The 14,159-nt window shown below is 42.2% G+C and overlaps 1 protein-coding gene across 4 annotated transcripts in view; it reads left to right on the forward strand.

The window, feature by feature from the left end:
- KCNQ4 (potassium voltage-gated channel subfamily Q member 4) overlaps positions 1–14,159 on the forward strand; it is a 130,863-nt gene that overhangs the window by 70,382 nt on the left and 46,322 nt on the right. For 3 of the 4 annotated variants that reach the window (XR_014027398.1, XM_081335196.1, XM_081335197.1), the window contains exons 2-4: positions 1,288–1,378; positions 11,517–11,643; positions 13,583–13,758. Coding sequence is in view for 3 of the 4 variants with exons in the window: in XM_081335196.1 (XP_081191322.1) it covers positions 1,288–1,378; positions 11,517–11,643; positions 13,583–13,758 (394 nt within the window). In the remaining variant the exon portion in view is untranslated. The remainder of the gene's footprint in view (positions 1–1,287; positions 1,379–11,516; positions 11,644–13,582; positions 13,759–14,159) is intronic. The other variant, XM_081335198.1, reaches the window with a different exon arrangement.

Raw genomic sequence — 14,159 nt, forward strand, 5'->3', positions numbered from 1 at the left:
ACCTGCTCAGTAATCCCAAATCAAGCAATCCCACAGAGGTGGGTCTAGGACAACTCAGTGCAGCCAACCTGACATGGCCAACTCACTGTGGCCAACTTGCCATAGCCAATTCGTGTGCAAGACAACTCACTGCAGGACAAGTTACACTAGTATTAAAGAAATGGTTCAATAGCATCAGTTAAAAAAGGATGCAAAAGAAGCGACAATATGAAACGTGAATGACAGAAATTAAAATATTTTTAAAAATATTTTAAATACTTAAATTGTGTTCTTGAATTGTTCTGCAGTGAGCTGTCCCGTTGTGAGTTGACCATGGCGAATTGTTCCACAGTGAGTTGGCCATGGCAAGTTGGCTGCCGCAACTTGGCCGTATTAAGTTGTCCCATTCTGCACCTAGATGGCTATCCATTCTTTGTCTGAATCCATTCAATAAAGGGAAGTCTGTTCCATGTCTGGGGATATGGTTCTCATATCAAAAAGATCTTACTTTCCCCCCCTCTAGCATTTAATTAGATATCCCTTCTTGGAACTTCAGGATTGGCATTCCAAATTCTGTGCTCCTGGATGTTAAAAAAGAGGTCGAAGCATTATCATTCAAGTAATTTATCTATGGAAAATCCCTTCAGTCCTAGCAATAAGGCAAACCATGCCCAGTTCCACAGCTCCTGATCTTCTCTATATCTGTTGCATTTTTTCAGTATCTTTCAAAAAACACAGTGTCCAGAACTGGACAAGTACTCAAGATGGGAGCCAACAAATGCCGAATAAAGTAGAGGTAATACATCTTACATTTTGGAAAGCGTATTTTTATTATTACAGTCTAAAACTGACATTTTTTTGGCAGCCAGATTACATTCCTGATTCACATCCAGCCCTCGATCAAATGCACTTGTAACATTCTATCTGCGCATAACTAGTGTCCGGCTGTAGTTGTGGGTTTGACTTCTTTCTCCAAGTGAAGAAGTTTGCATTTGTGTTTCTCAGGTTTCACTTTGCTGTTTTCAGGACATTTCTCTAACCTCTTCAGATCCTTTGGAGTTTTGTTTTTTCCAATTATGGATTGGGATCCCCAGAGGATCATGAGAAGCCTTAAGAGCAGAATCACATTTTTTTTATTATTATTATCAGGCTTGGCACAGTTTGAGTGGGAACACTGGCTTAACTCACTCCAAGATTTGATTCTCAAACAAGTTGTGGTACCAGAAAGTCTTGTGTTCACATGACACAATAATTCTTGGGGGTTCTGGCTTGGGCTGACCCATGTTCTCCTCCTTTTTGTTCTTGCAGATTTATCCTGGTCTTCAGCTGTCTGATTTTATCTGTGTTTTCAACTATTCCTGAGCATCAAACATTTGCCAATGAGTATCTCTTCATCCTGGTAAGGGAGAGCTTCTCCTTCTTTCTTTAGCAACCTTCTGGGATTTTTCTCCCTATGTTGTTTGGTTAAAGCCAGATTGAGTCATCTGAGGTTCCACATGTTCTGAGAAACCAGCCATTGTCTCGGCCTGTTGGTTGAATGGTGGTTCTTTGGGCATTGCATGGGAGGTGACTCGTGTGCATTTTGCTTTAGTAACTGAGCTTTGCAGTTTAGTGCATTGTGAACCCAACTTCTCTTTAGGTAAGTATGGGGAGAGAAGTTCTTATAGTCATTGTTTTACAGAAGGGATGAGATTGGGCAGGTTGGGGAAGAACATTTGCCAGGATTCCAAGACCGCATGGTCTTCACAGCTGTTTTAAGCTCCCTTCCCACAAATACACTCAGGCTGGAATCACATCATCCAGGAAAGTTTGGTCACAAAATTGGCTTAATTTTCCAGGTTCATTCAGTGCATTGAACCTGAAAGAACCAAACCAGCAGTGTTTGAACATTCCTTTAAACTACCAAGAAACTGGCCAAGATGAACTGTAACCAAGCTTAATGTGTCATATGAATGCTACTGTTAAGTTTTGGCCTGACTTTCTTAAGTATGTTGTCTGAAGATGCTCTGGCTCTGATTGCTGGTATGTCCAGCTTTGGAATACAAAGATTACAATTAAGCAAAAGAGTCCCTGAAAGTGAAACTTGGATCTTGGAAATGCCTCCTTCTAACCCTGAGGCTTTGAAACAACTGATGCAATTATACATTTAGTTCCAGGGTGTCTGACTGGGAGAAGGCAGAAAAGTCAAGAAGGCAGCCACAATCATGCTACCAAAATGACACATGCTAAAATTGGTTGTGGCCACTCTCTTGGCTTGCTTAATTCCTTCCTTTTGGTCACCCTTGTTAATTTGCTGAAAGGTTTAAAGCAGGGGTCTTCAAACTTGGCCCTTTTATGACTTGTGGACTTCAACTCCCAGGCCTGGAACAGCCCACCGGAAATGTGTGTATGCCGCTTACAGAAATCCGTTCTGAGCTGGTGAGGCCTCCCCAGCTCAGAACAGACTTCCGGAAGTGGCATCCATGCAGAGAACCAGTTGTTCAGGTATTTGAATCCCGCCACTGCATAGAGGTTTCCCAGAATTTTTTTTATTTTTTTTTTAATTTTAATTCCATTTATATCCCGCCCTTCTCCGAAGACTCAGGGCGGCTTACAAGCTTAGCAGTAGCCTTCATTCTATGTATATTTTTTATTTTTATTTTTATTTTAATTCCATTTATATCCCGCCCTTCTCCAAAGACTCAGGGCGGCTTACAAGCTTAGCAGTAGCCTTCATTCTATGTATATGCCTGCTTATTAGGGCTTTCACACACACCCCAAGCGGCATTATTACAAAGTCAGCTTAATTGCCCCCAACAATCTGGGTCCTCATTTTACCTACCTCGGAAGGATGGAAGGCTGAGTCAACCTTGAGCCTGGTGGGACTCGAACCTGCACTAATTGCAGGCAGCTGGTGTTACTTAAGGAGGCATGAGCCCACTGCTCCACCAAGGCTGTTGATGCCTGCTTATTAGGGCTTTCACACATCCCCCAAGCGGCATTATTACAAAGTCAGCTTAATTGCCTCCAACCCAGATAGCACAATCCCAAACTGGATGGGGGAGGAGGGAAGAAATTCAGGGTATCCACACACACACACACTAATATCTCTCAAGTTATATATAATAGGTTAGAAGGTTATAACTTTAGTTTGGCAAGATTCTGTGCATTCGGTGTAAGCACATAAAGGACTGAACTTGATTGGAACTCGCTGTCCCATCTGTGGGCTTGGGTCTGACACCCATTGAATTAATTCCATACATGATAGGTATTTATACTTATTTTGTTGATCTTTTCTTTTTCTTAATTAATGGGTTTATTTTTGGTGGCTAGCTCAGTTCATGTAATCCAGTGTTTTGCAACTTCGGCTGCTTTAAAATGCATGGATTTCAACTCCCGGAATTCCCCAGCCAGCATATCTACAATCATAAAGCCACTGAGGTTGAGAAACACTGATTTAATCATTGAAATATTTATATATTAATATAAACCTCTAATATATATATATATGTGTGTGTGTGTGTGTGTGTGTGTGTGTGTGTGTGTGTCTGTGTCTGTGTGTCTGTGTGTCTGTGTGTCTGTGTGTGTGTGTCTGTGTGTCTGTGTGTGTGTCTGTCTGTGTGTGTGTGTGTGTGTGTGTAAATTATTAACAAAGATTTTACATATATATATGTAAATTTTAAATATGAGCTGTCACCGGTGTGACTACTGCCTGTCGATGGCCTTCAGGGTAGGCTGACACAGGAAATAAAGATTTGTCCCATGTTTGGGGCCTAGCAAGGTAATCTAAAATAGTTAACAAGCATTTGACACACACACACACACACACACACACACAGACACACACACATATATATGTGTGTGTGTGTGTGTGTGTGTTAAATGCTTGTTAACTATTTAGATTACCTTGCTAGGCCCCAAACATGGGACAAATCTTTATTTCCTGTTTCGGCCTAACCGAAGGCCATCGACAGGCAGTAGTCACAACAGTGACAGTTCATATTTGTTCATATATATATATATATATATATATATATATATATATATATATATATATATATATATATATATATATATATATATATATATATATATATATATATATATATATATATATAGTATTTATTTATTTATTTTGGTGGAGTGGCTCTGTTGAGCTAATACAACAGTAAAAACAGTCAACAAAAAGGACCATTAAAAATTTAAAAAGCCCAGACATACCATCTGCTTGTCAAGCCATATCATAGCATCTTCCAAGATGGGTGCATTTAGCATCCTAGCCTGAATGCCAGAGGGAAAAGCAGGTTTTTAATGCTGTATAAAAGGCCAGCAGGGCTAGGACAAAATGAACCTCTGGAGACTAGAGATATCAGTTCCAAATCATTCAGTTGCAAATAACCTGACAGCCTTTTCAGGTAAACCAGACAGGAAACAGACACAATGAGCTAATTCAATGTTATTGTAAGGCTACATTAACTTTACAAGTCTGAAAGCACACATCTACAGCCAGAGAAATTAGCAAGGTTCTTTTCTGGCCATTATGCAGCTATGGGCTACCTAACTCTTATTTGACAGCTCCCTAGAGAATCTCTTCTCCCTTCTCCCAAGGTCTTTCCCACGTACCATTATACTATTATTCCAAAGAGTATTTCTGCAATGCAATATTACTGTTAAGTGTACACTTTTCCCCTTTCGTATGGCATTATTTTAAGAATTTTTAAACACAAATTAAAATTTTAAAAAAGCAACTGTAGCTATGATACAGAAAAGCTGAAAAGTTCTAAGCCAGAGTTTTTTTTCCAGACCTGGCAACTTTTAAGATGTGTGGATTTCAATTCCCTGAATTTCTCAAACAGAGCTGCATTGTCTTTGCATTGGTGATCACAAAACCCATCCAATATTTCCACAAAACAAAAGGAATGGATGGAGGCTTGTTAAAGAGAGAGACAACCTACAGCAGGGGTAGGCAACCTTGGTTCTTTTATGACTCGTGGACTTCAACTCCCAGAATTCCTGAGTCAGCAGCTGGCTCAGGAATTCTGGGAGCTGAAGTCCACGAGTCATTTCATTTCATTTCAGGACTCAGGGCGGCTCACAACAATAAAAATTAAAAAACATAGAGTAAAAAATTTAAAAGAGAATTAACAATAAATACAAAATTACAGAACAATTTAAACCAATAAAAAACCAAATTTAAAAACTATGATCAGTCCAGGCCCGCTTGTTGGAATAACCAGGTCTTTAGGTCATGGCAGAAGGACCGAAGGTCAGGGGCCATCCGCAGCTCCGGAGGCAACTCATTCCAGAGGGTCGGCGTGCCCACAGAGAAGGCTCTCCCCCTGGGGATCGCCATCCGGCATTGCCTGGCCGACGGAACCCTGAGGAGGCCGACTCTGTGGGAGCGAACCGGGCGATGGGAGGTTGACAATGGCAGCAGGTGGTCTCGCAAGTACCCTGGGCCTAAGCCATGCAGGGCTTTAAATGTTATTACCAGCATAAAAGAGTCATAAAAGAGACAAGGTTGCCTACCCCTGGCCTAGTGCACTGAATTTCGATCACGTAACTGCAGGGATGCTGAGATGATTACAACTCTGGGAACTGGTCATAATTATTATTTTTTCCCCAATGCCGTCATAACTTCAAACACTCACTTAACAAATGGTCGTAAGTCAAGGACTACCTGTTCAGCATTTCGGAAGTACGAGGTAACCTTTTTCCACTCCAGGGCAGCCCCCCCCACCTCTTGCTATTAGCCCCCAAAAAGGAAATCTCCCATTGACACTAATGAAAGGTTACGGCTGGGATTAATAGCTGTGTGTGGGAGAAAGTTAAAGGGGAAAGACTGATTTGGCAAGACCGGGGGGGGGGAGGGGGAAGAAAATCTCCATCCTCACCGGTAGGCATGCCGCAGCCCCTAGCAGAAAAAGCAGACTTTGTGGCAGAAGGAGAGGAATATAACTGTTTACTAGATCTTTTAATTATCGATTTATTTCTCTTGTATCGAAGGGATGCATGGCATGTTTGTCACAAAGCAGCAAGTTTAATGGGCACGCTCCAGTTGACCTATTAAAGACAGCAAGAGTTTGAGTTTGGGCTTGTTTGCAGATGGATTTAAGAAGCTCCTGCGGAAATGAGAATGGTAAAGCCCCTGCAAGGAAAGGCAGCAAGGGCGATGAGGTGGTACTGATTGGGGAAAGAGAACTCCTCAGAGAGCTTTGGATGATGAAGCTGGAAAAGGGAACATAATTGGCGGGGAGGCGCCAGGAAAACAGAGAGATGGATGAAGGGATGGGAGGATGCTCGGTCTGCAATTAAGGGACAAGGAATTGGGATAAGGTTTTAAGGAGGAGGCCAAGCAAGGAGAGGAAGGACACCAGATGGAAATAATAATAATAATAATAATAATAATAATAATAATAATAATAATAATAATAATAATAATAAGAATTTAATTTAATTTAATTTAATTTAATTTAATTTAATAATTTAATTTGTATACCGCCCTTCTCCCGGAGGACTCAGGGCGGTGAACAGGGCAATACACAATAAAAATAGAATACAAAAATTAAAAAGCCATTAAACATTATGCCCATAAAATTAATACATATTAAAATTAAAACTATTTATAAAAACCCAACCCCATCCCGTCAGACCAGGCCAGCTTGTTCGAAAAAGAAAGTTTTGAGATCGCGCCGGAAGGAGCGAAGGTCGGGGGCCATCCGACCGGTAAGCGGTTCCAGAGGTCTGGCGCACCCACAGAGAACGCCCTCCCCCTGGGGGTCACCAATCGGCATTCTTTGATCGGCGGCACCCTGAGGAGGCCCTCTCTGTGGGAGCGCACTGGACGGAGGGAAGTTGATGCCGGCCGCAGGTGTTGCCGTAGGTAATCCGGACCCATGCCATGAAGGGCTTTGTAAGTCATCACTAACACCTTGAACTAACACCAAGAAGAAAAAGAAGAAGAAGAAGAAGAAGAAGAAGAAGAAGAAGAAGAAGAAGAAGAAGAAGAAGAAGAAGAAGAAGAAGAAGAAGAAGAAGAAGAAGAAGAAGAAGAAGAAGAAGAAGAAGAAGTTGGAAGGGACCTTGGAGGTCATCTAGTCCAACCCCCTGCTCAGGCAGGAGACCCTATACCATTTCGGACAAATGGCTGTCCAGTCTCTTCTTAAAAACTTCCAGGGTTGGAGCATTCACCACTTCTGGAGGCAGGCTGTTCCACTGGTTAATTGTTCTAACTGTCAGGAAGTTTCTCCTTAGTTCTAGGTTGCTTCTCTCCTTGACTAGTTTCCATCCGTTGCTTCTTGTCCTGCTTTCAGGTGCTTTGGGGTTTCAGGTGCTTTGGACCTGACAGGGTTAGAAAGTGAAGAGACCGGAGAGGAGACAAAGGATGATCAAGGAAGACATGAGTCAGAGTTCAACAATAAATAAGTAATAATAATCCCCGCAGCATTCAGAAACGCTCAGTGAAGCCTTCCCTGTTGGAAATAGGACGATCTCTTACTATTTCTTGGGAAGGGAAGAAGGAAAGTCCCGTTTCATAGAAGGGACAGGGTGGAAGAAGAAAGACAAATAATTTGAATGTTTCAGCCATCAGCACAGCTTACTTGTTTTCACAGGGGGAAAAAAAACAAGTGACAATTGGAAGGAAGGAAGGGAGGGAGGGAGGAAGGGAGGGAGGAAGGAAGGAAGGAAGGAAGGAAGGAAGGAAGGAAGGAAGGAAGGAAGGAAGGAAGGAAGGAAGGAAGGAAGGAAGAAGGAAGGGAGGGAGGGAGGGAGGAAGGAAGGAAGGAAGGAAGGAAGGAAGGAAGGAAGGAAGGAAGGAAGGAAGGAAGGAAGGAAGGGAAATCTCAGAAAGAAAGATATCTCTCTTTTTTAGCAACTTTCCCCCAAACTCTCAGAAAGAGCTGACGCTGGTTTTCTTCTAACTGAGATGAAAACTAAATTAAGAAGGTCCGTGTGACTTTCCCATAGTAAGCAAAATAGGTACCTGTTTGTACAAAAATAGAGAGGGAGGTGACAAGGAGGCCACAGCTGACACTGCAGGAAAACAGGCCTTTTCTGATTCATGCAAAGAGAGCTGCAGCGAGACCAGTTGGGGGGCAAGACTGCAGGCCCAGGTTTTTGCTTTTCCCATTGGACCCCAGAAATGATGGACATTTGTGCCAGAGCCCGCTATCTAGGGGAAAAGCCGTAGGCCTGTGGTGGAGCCCTTATTCTGAATGCAGCTTCAGGTAGGGCTGGGAAGATGGCTCCATTAAGAAAAAAATAATAAAAAGAAGCATCTGCTATTCAAAATAGTCAAATGATGCACATACAGAAAGAATCAAATAATAATCATATCGTAGCGTTAGCTTGTGATAAAGAACTGAGGAATGAATAGAAAAATGTTAAGAGAAGAGAAACTCTTGATCCTGGAAAGACATAAAGAAAAGGATGCCAGACTAGCCTGAGAGATGGAAGATTGCAGAAACAGTTTCTGGATTTAGTGCATCAATTTAATGCTGTCATCAAAAGGATTGATTGATTGACCCTCATTTAGAATCCACCTCTCGTCCTCCTTAAACACAGACTGTATTGGCTAACCAGATAAGAAGGAGAACTCAGGACAAGAGAGTTGATCTCTGAGGAGTTGTGGATTCCTTCAAACCTATTGCCTTCTCCTGTTCCCACCACCCCACTTCTCTCCAAAGTTCTCTTCTCCACCTTAAATGGTCACTTTATGTCTCATCAGACCTGAACTGCCCATCCTTTGCAGCCTCCCATTTACCCCGAACAATTTACCTGACTAATTTCCCAGGGATCCAAGGGAGGGCAAAGCCTCATAATCAGCTGACCAGTTGGTATTGGCCTTAGGCAACTTCTGAAAAGGCCATGTCAGGAATTATTGTTCCCCAGGGAACGTGGCATCCATGGAGGCCTTTGCATGCCAGGTTTTCTCCTGACGTGTCCCCAAAATGTCTGTTCAAAAGTGAATTTGCAGTAGCAGCATGAAATGCCACCCTTTGCTCCATAGATGTCTTTGCTGAGGTCCTGCCTTTGTGTGGGGAGGATCAATGAGTTGCAACGAGCACATTTATATTTAGCAAACAGCTCCCTATGCCATCCTGCCCTTTTGGAGTCCTCATTTCTGATTGTGGCCTCTATGAGGTCTGGTCAAAATGCTGGATCATTAACACCACGGTTGCAGCTATAAAAAAGAAGAAGAGAGAGGAAAAGAGCTCCTTGATAAGAAGAACAGAAGTAGAATTTTATCTGACCTTTCCTGTGACAAGTTTTTCCAAGTCAGCGGAAATTCAGATTGCCGAATGTCTTTGGAAAGGGGCAAATGAGTTGTGAAATTCACATGTTTTCCTTGTGGTTTTATTCCCCCAGCCTTTAATATTCAAAGGGAGAATATCTTTCCTCTTTATCTTTTTAGTTTGTTTTACTTGCTACCTTTAAAATTCAGAAAATATTTCCAAAAGGAAAAGAAAGAAGAGAATGTGCAGACAGATGTGGCGGGACGAGGAGAAAAGTCAAAAAGGAAACGGCAAAAACATCCTGTTGGGTATGGGAAATTATTGTGCCCAATTTTTCAAGACGTGCTTAAACCTTGAGCACACCGAACAATATTGATTCGTCTTTGTGCTACATCAATAAAGAGTCAGCTTGTAAACAAAAAGCAACCCTGTTATTAGCCATCCTGGATATTAAATCTGGTCTCACGCTGTCATCCCGACATTGAACAGTAAGCCCCACTCCTGCCCCCAATTAAATGCTCAAGTCTTCATACAGTGATACATCCGTAAGTCTTCCCCTAGCAATGTGAAAGTATGTTCACGTCTTTCAAGGTACTGATCTTTTTTGACTCACTGATGGATTTTGAATCGAAACAGGGCAATGTTGGGACAGACCCATCTCATATGAGTAAGTCTTCTGTCAGCCATTTTGCACTTTTCAGTAATAAGGAGCTTCTGCAATGGGATGACTTTGGGAGACAGGAGAAAGAGTCACAGACTGGACAAGTTGCTTGTGTAATGTATCTTAGTCCACAGAAGGAGGGAGGGCACCGGAAGCCTTTTAGAAAGGACTCTCTCTATTTTTCCAGAGAGTAAAAGGAAAGGATGAGAGAAATGTGTTCAGTCTCTTATTGTAACTCTACAATAAAGATAGGGCTAGGGATCTTTGTGGTGCTTCTTGTCTGGACTGCCTCAAAGGGCCAACAGGTTGACAGCCAGGCCTTTAAAAAGTTCTCATGAGGATAATGTGGGGAAAAAAATCTTTTGTTTGAATTATTCTCTTACGATCATAAGAAACATTCTGAATATTCTATAACAATATTTGCCATTGGTTTGTTAATATGGCACAGTGCAGTTCTTTGTTCCAGAATTCTTGCAAATAATCTCTTAGTAATATTTTTTAATATTAAAGTATACTGCCAATTGAAGAAACTATCTACCATCAATCTATCTCCCCCCACATTCATCTATCTATCTATCTATCTATCTATCTATCTATCTATCATCTATCTATCTATCTATCATCTATCTAAAATTTATATAACTGCCCATCTTATCTAAGTGACTCTAGATAGTTTAGGAAAAAAATCCCTCACCTACAAGTTTTAAATACTGCTAACGCATTTGAACCAACTGGTGAACTCAACAGATGTTTTTATTGAATATTCTGCCACTTGGCAATTTTAGGCAGTAATTCAGATGGTTTAAATAACTTGACTTGGCAATATGCTACTTTAAAGAATTAATTCCTCTAAGTGTCCATGCCTTTGAAACCAGGCCTGTTTACGTGAACTCTCTATTAGTTGGAACAGTTATTGAATGGAACTACATTTGCTTAACCCAAATTCATGTTACTGTCTGCCTTGGAAGATAGTCCAAACAGGAGCCACGTCCAGATGAACTAATACTACTTCACTGTAAGGTTACTTCGACCGAATCTTGCAGGTCTGAAAGTGCAATTCTCCCTCTTTGCCTTTATAGCCCAAGAAAGTAGCAAGAGTCCCTTTTGAGATGTTTGCTACATCCATGTTCCTTATGTAGGCTAAGTAGCCTCTTATCTAACCATTTCTCCAGTTGTGGCTCTTCCCCCTGTCTCCCCAGCCATTCCCACATCCTATTACAGTAATTCATCTTCTCATTAATGCTGAGGGTTTCAGCAATGGCTGTAATGACAGGGGGGGCTCTAATCCCAGTTAATCCGATGGCAAACAATTAGATTCTGAAAGGAAGCAAAAGTAATAGAAAGCTTTCCTCAAGTCCAGCTTGACTCTTTGTGATTCCATGGAGAACTATGCAAATAGTTCACCGGTGTCTTCTTTGCACTAAGCCTTAGTGTTCTGAGTCGTGTCATTTGTATGCTGACTGGGGAATTCTGGGAGTTGAAGTTCACACATCTGAAAGTTGGCAAGGTTGAAAAACACTGGTTTACATGCTGTTCCTGCTGCACAGTTCTTGTTCTAAAGTCCTTCAAGTAACTTGGGGTTTTTGTGACCACTCTTTCTGCTCGCCCTCCGTGCATAAAACCTCACGTTCGATTTTTCTGCCCTTCTTTTCTCCTTGTAGGAATTTGTCATGATTGTTGTTTTTGGAGTGGAATATATTGTCCGTGTCTGGTCGGCGGGCTGCTGCTGTCGTTATCGAGGATGGCAAGGTCGTTTGCGGTTTGCCCGCAAACCATTTTGTGTCATCGGTAAGCATCTGATGGGGATGGGGAGGCATGTCATAAAGATTCTTGTTGTGCCCCGTCATTATTGGGGGGAAGAGGAGGAACAAGAATGGAAAAAGGTCCGTTATCCTGTACTCCAGACAGCTGTCACATCTATCATTTGTAGTTGTAGATTCATATTGGTTACATTCACACAACACATGGAGTTGTCCTATTTTCTGGATATGTTCCATGCATTGAACCATTTACTGATAAACACAACCCCTAAATGGAAACTACAGCTTGGTGCTTACTCTAGATACTTAGCATGATGACTTCCAGGTACGTGAGATGACCTCTAGACTGATGACTTCAGAGTTTGTAAGATTTCAATTCCAGTCATTTGAAAAAGTTGCTTGTGTTTAAATTCAGCAACATCTGCAGACTTTCTTGTCTGCCCACCAGATATATAAGTTATATCATTTAATTCTCCCTCACTCAAAGTCATCTGAACAATTGTAGTTCATGGAGTTTATATAACCTCAAGCAGGCATCTGACAAGGGTTCCCTTTTTCCATTTGAGTAACAGCTGAAAGCACTTGGCCAACTTGGTCTGCATAGGAACTAAATGGGGTTGGATCTATTTAGGACTTGGCTAGGACAGGACGCAGTGGCTCAGTGGGTTAGGACGCTGAGCTTGTCGATCAGAAGGTCAGCAGTTTGGCGGGTCGAATCCCGAGTGCCGCGTAACAGAGTGAGCGCCTGTTACTCATCCCAGCTTCTGCCAACCTAGCAGTTTGAAAGCATGTAAAAATGCAAGTAGAAAAATAGGGACCACTACGGTGGGAAGGTAACAGCATTCCGTGCACCTTTGGCATCTAGTCATGCTGTCCACATGACCACAGAGACGTCCTTGGACAAGCGCTGGCTCTTCGGCTTTGAAACGGAGATGAGCACCGACCCCTAGAGTCGGAAACGACTAGCACGCATGTGCGGGGGAACCTTTACATTTTAGGACAGGACCAGGGAATAATAGGGCTGAATATCTTCCTCAAAGATGTTGAGGAAAACCTGCTGGAGGACAACAATGGAAAACCACTTTTGTATTGTCACCAAAACACGGATGTAGCTTATCCATGAATCTTCCAGGAAGATGTGCTTGAAGGAGAATTGACTAGGTTACCAGGATGAAATACCACATTCTCTTGAAATCAGAGAACGTAGGTGGGACAGGACTCGTAGCAGGATATTCTTGGGGCCAAGATGGGAAGACACCTTCTGCCCATTGTTGTGGTTATCAGAAAAGTCTGGATGCCAGAAACACACCTGGTCCCCTAAGATCAAATGAATTATCTTCTTCTCAAGCCTGGGACAAACCTGGGCTTGTCCTTCTGATAGTTAGGTGCATAATTGTTAAGAAAAGTCTTAATTATTTCTACCCAGCCATTGATGAGATTTAAAAAAAAACTGAATGTTTTTGTTGTGCCAAAAACCTTGATGTAATCTCAGATAGCTCTACTCTGTGATATGGTTATAGAGATGGCGCCTTTCATCTCCCAGCTGCCATATTTTCCTCTCCTGATTAGCCATGGTTCTCTGGATACCCAGAGGCTATTTCAGACCACAGTTGTTTTTGACTATTGACTTTGAACCCTTGACTGATACTTTACGTCCACCCAGCTAATATATATTGTAAGGTTCCCTAGGGATTTGGGAAATAGCCACATGGCACAGAAGAGCAACCTCATATTGTGGAGAACATCATATATTTCATCTGATTTTGTAATCCAAAGGCATGTTTTTCTCCACTCCCCTAGGGGATAACAAGTCTAAAGGTGTGCTTGGTCCAATGGTGACTTTTAGTTCTTCTTTGAAGTTGGTTTCTTTACTTTGCACCTGAGGAACTGAAGTCTGTGCTTCAAACTACTGCTTAGACCACAGATTGTAAGTTGCCTTCTCTTTCCTTTCTCTTCCTGTGCTTCAGATTTCATCGTCTTTATTGCTTCTCTGGCCGTCATTGCAGCTGGCACCCAGGGGAACATCTTTGCTACCTCGGCCCTACGCAGCATGCGCTTCCTGCAGATCTTACGCATGGTGCGCATGGACCGGCGTGGCGGTACTTGGAAGCTTCTTGGCTCAGTGGTCTATGCCCATAGCAAGGTGAGTCCCTGGAGGCAGATCAGCCCAAGCAAGGCACAGGAATCTGCTCTCAGAGATGGGAATAAAGACACCTGATGAGGTATGAGGGTTGGAGTTGGCAGAGCAGAAGATGAGGACTACATAAAGAACCATTTTGGAAAGACAGGCCAGTTGCCACCAATCAACCAGATGGAGAAAAATAGAAAAAAAAAATCCATTATGAAAGAGCAGGAGAAAAAAGATTTCAACCTCTGCATGCATATGGACCCAGATTCTTCCTGGTTGTAGAAGCTGATCTTTGTAGAATAAAACAGAACAGAACAGAATAGAAACGAAACTTTTTTGTCCCTTTGAATGTTCACTAATCGGCATACGTTAAAATGAAATTTTGTTGCCTACAGCTCTCAAAGAGTCACCACCTC

This window comes from Vipera berus (assembly GCF_964194415.1).
Source record: "Vipera berus genome assembly, chromosome: 9".
Classification (NCBI taxonomy): Eukaryota; Metazoa; Chordata; class Lepidosauria; order Squamata; family Viperidae; genus Vipera; species Vipera berus.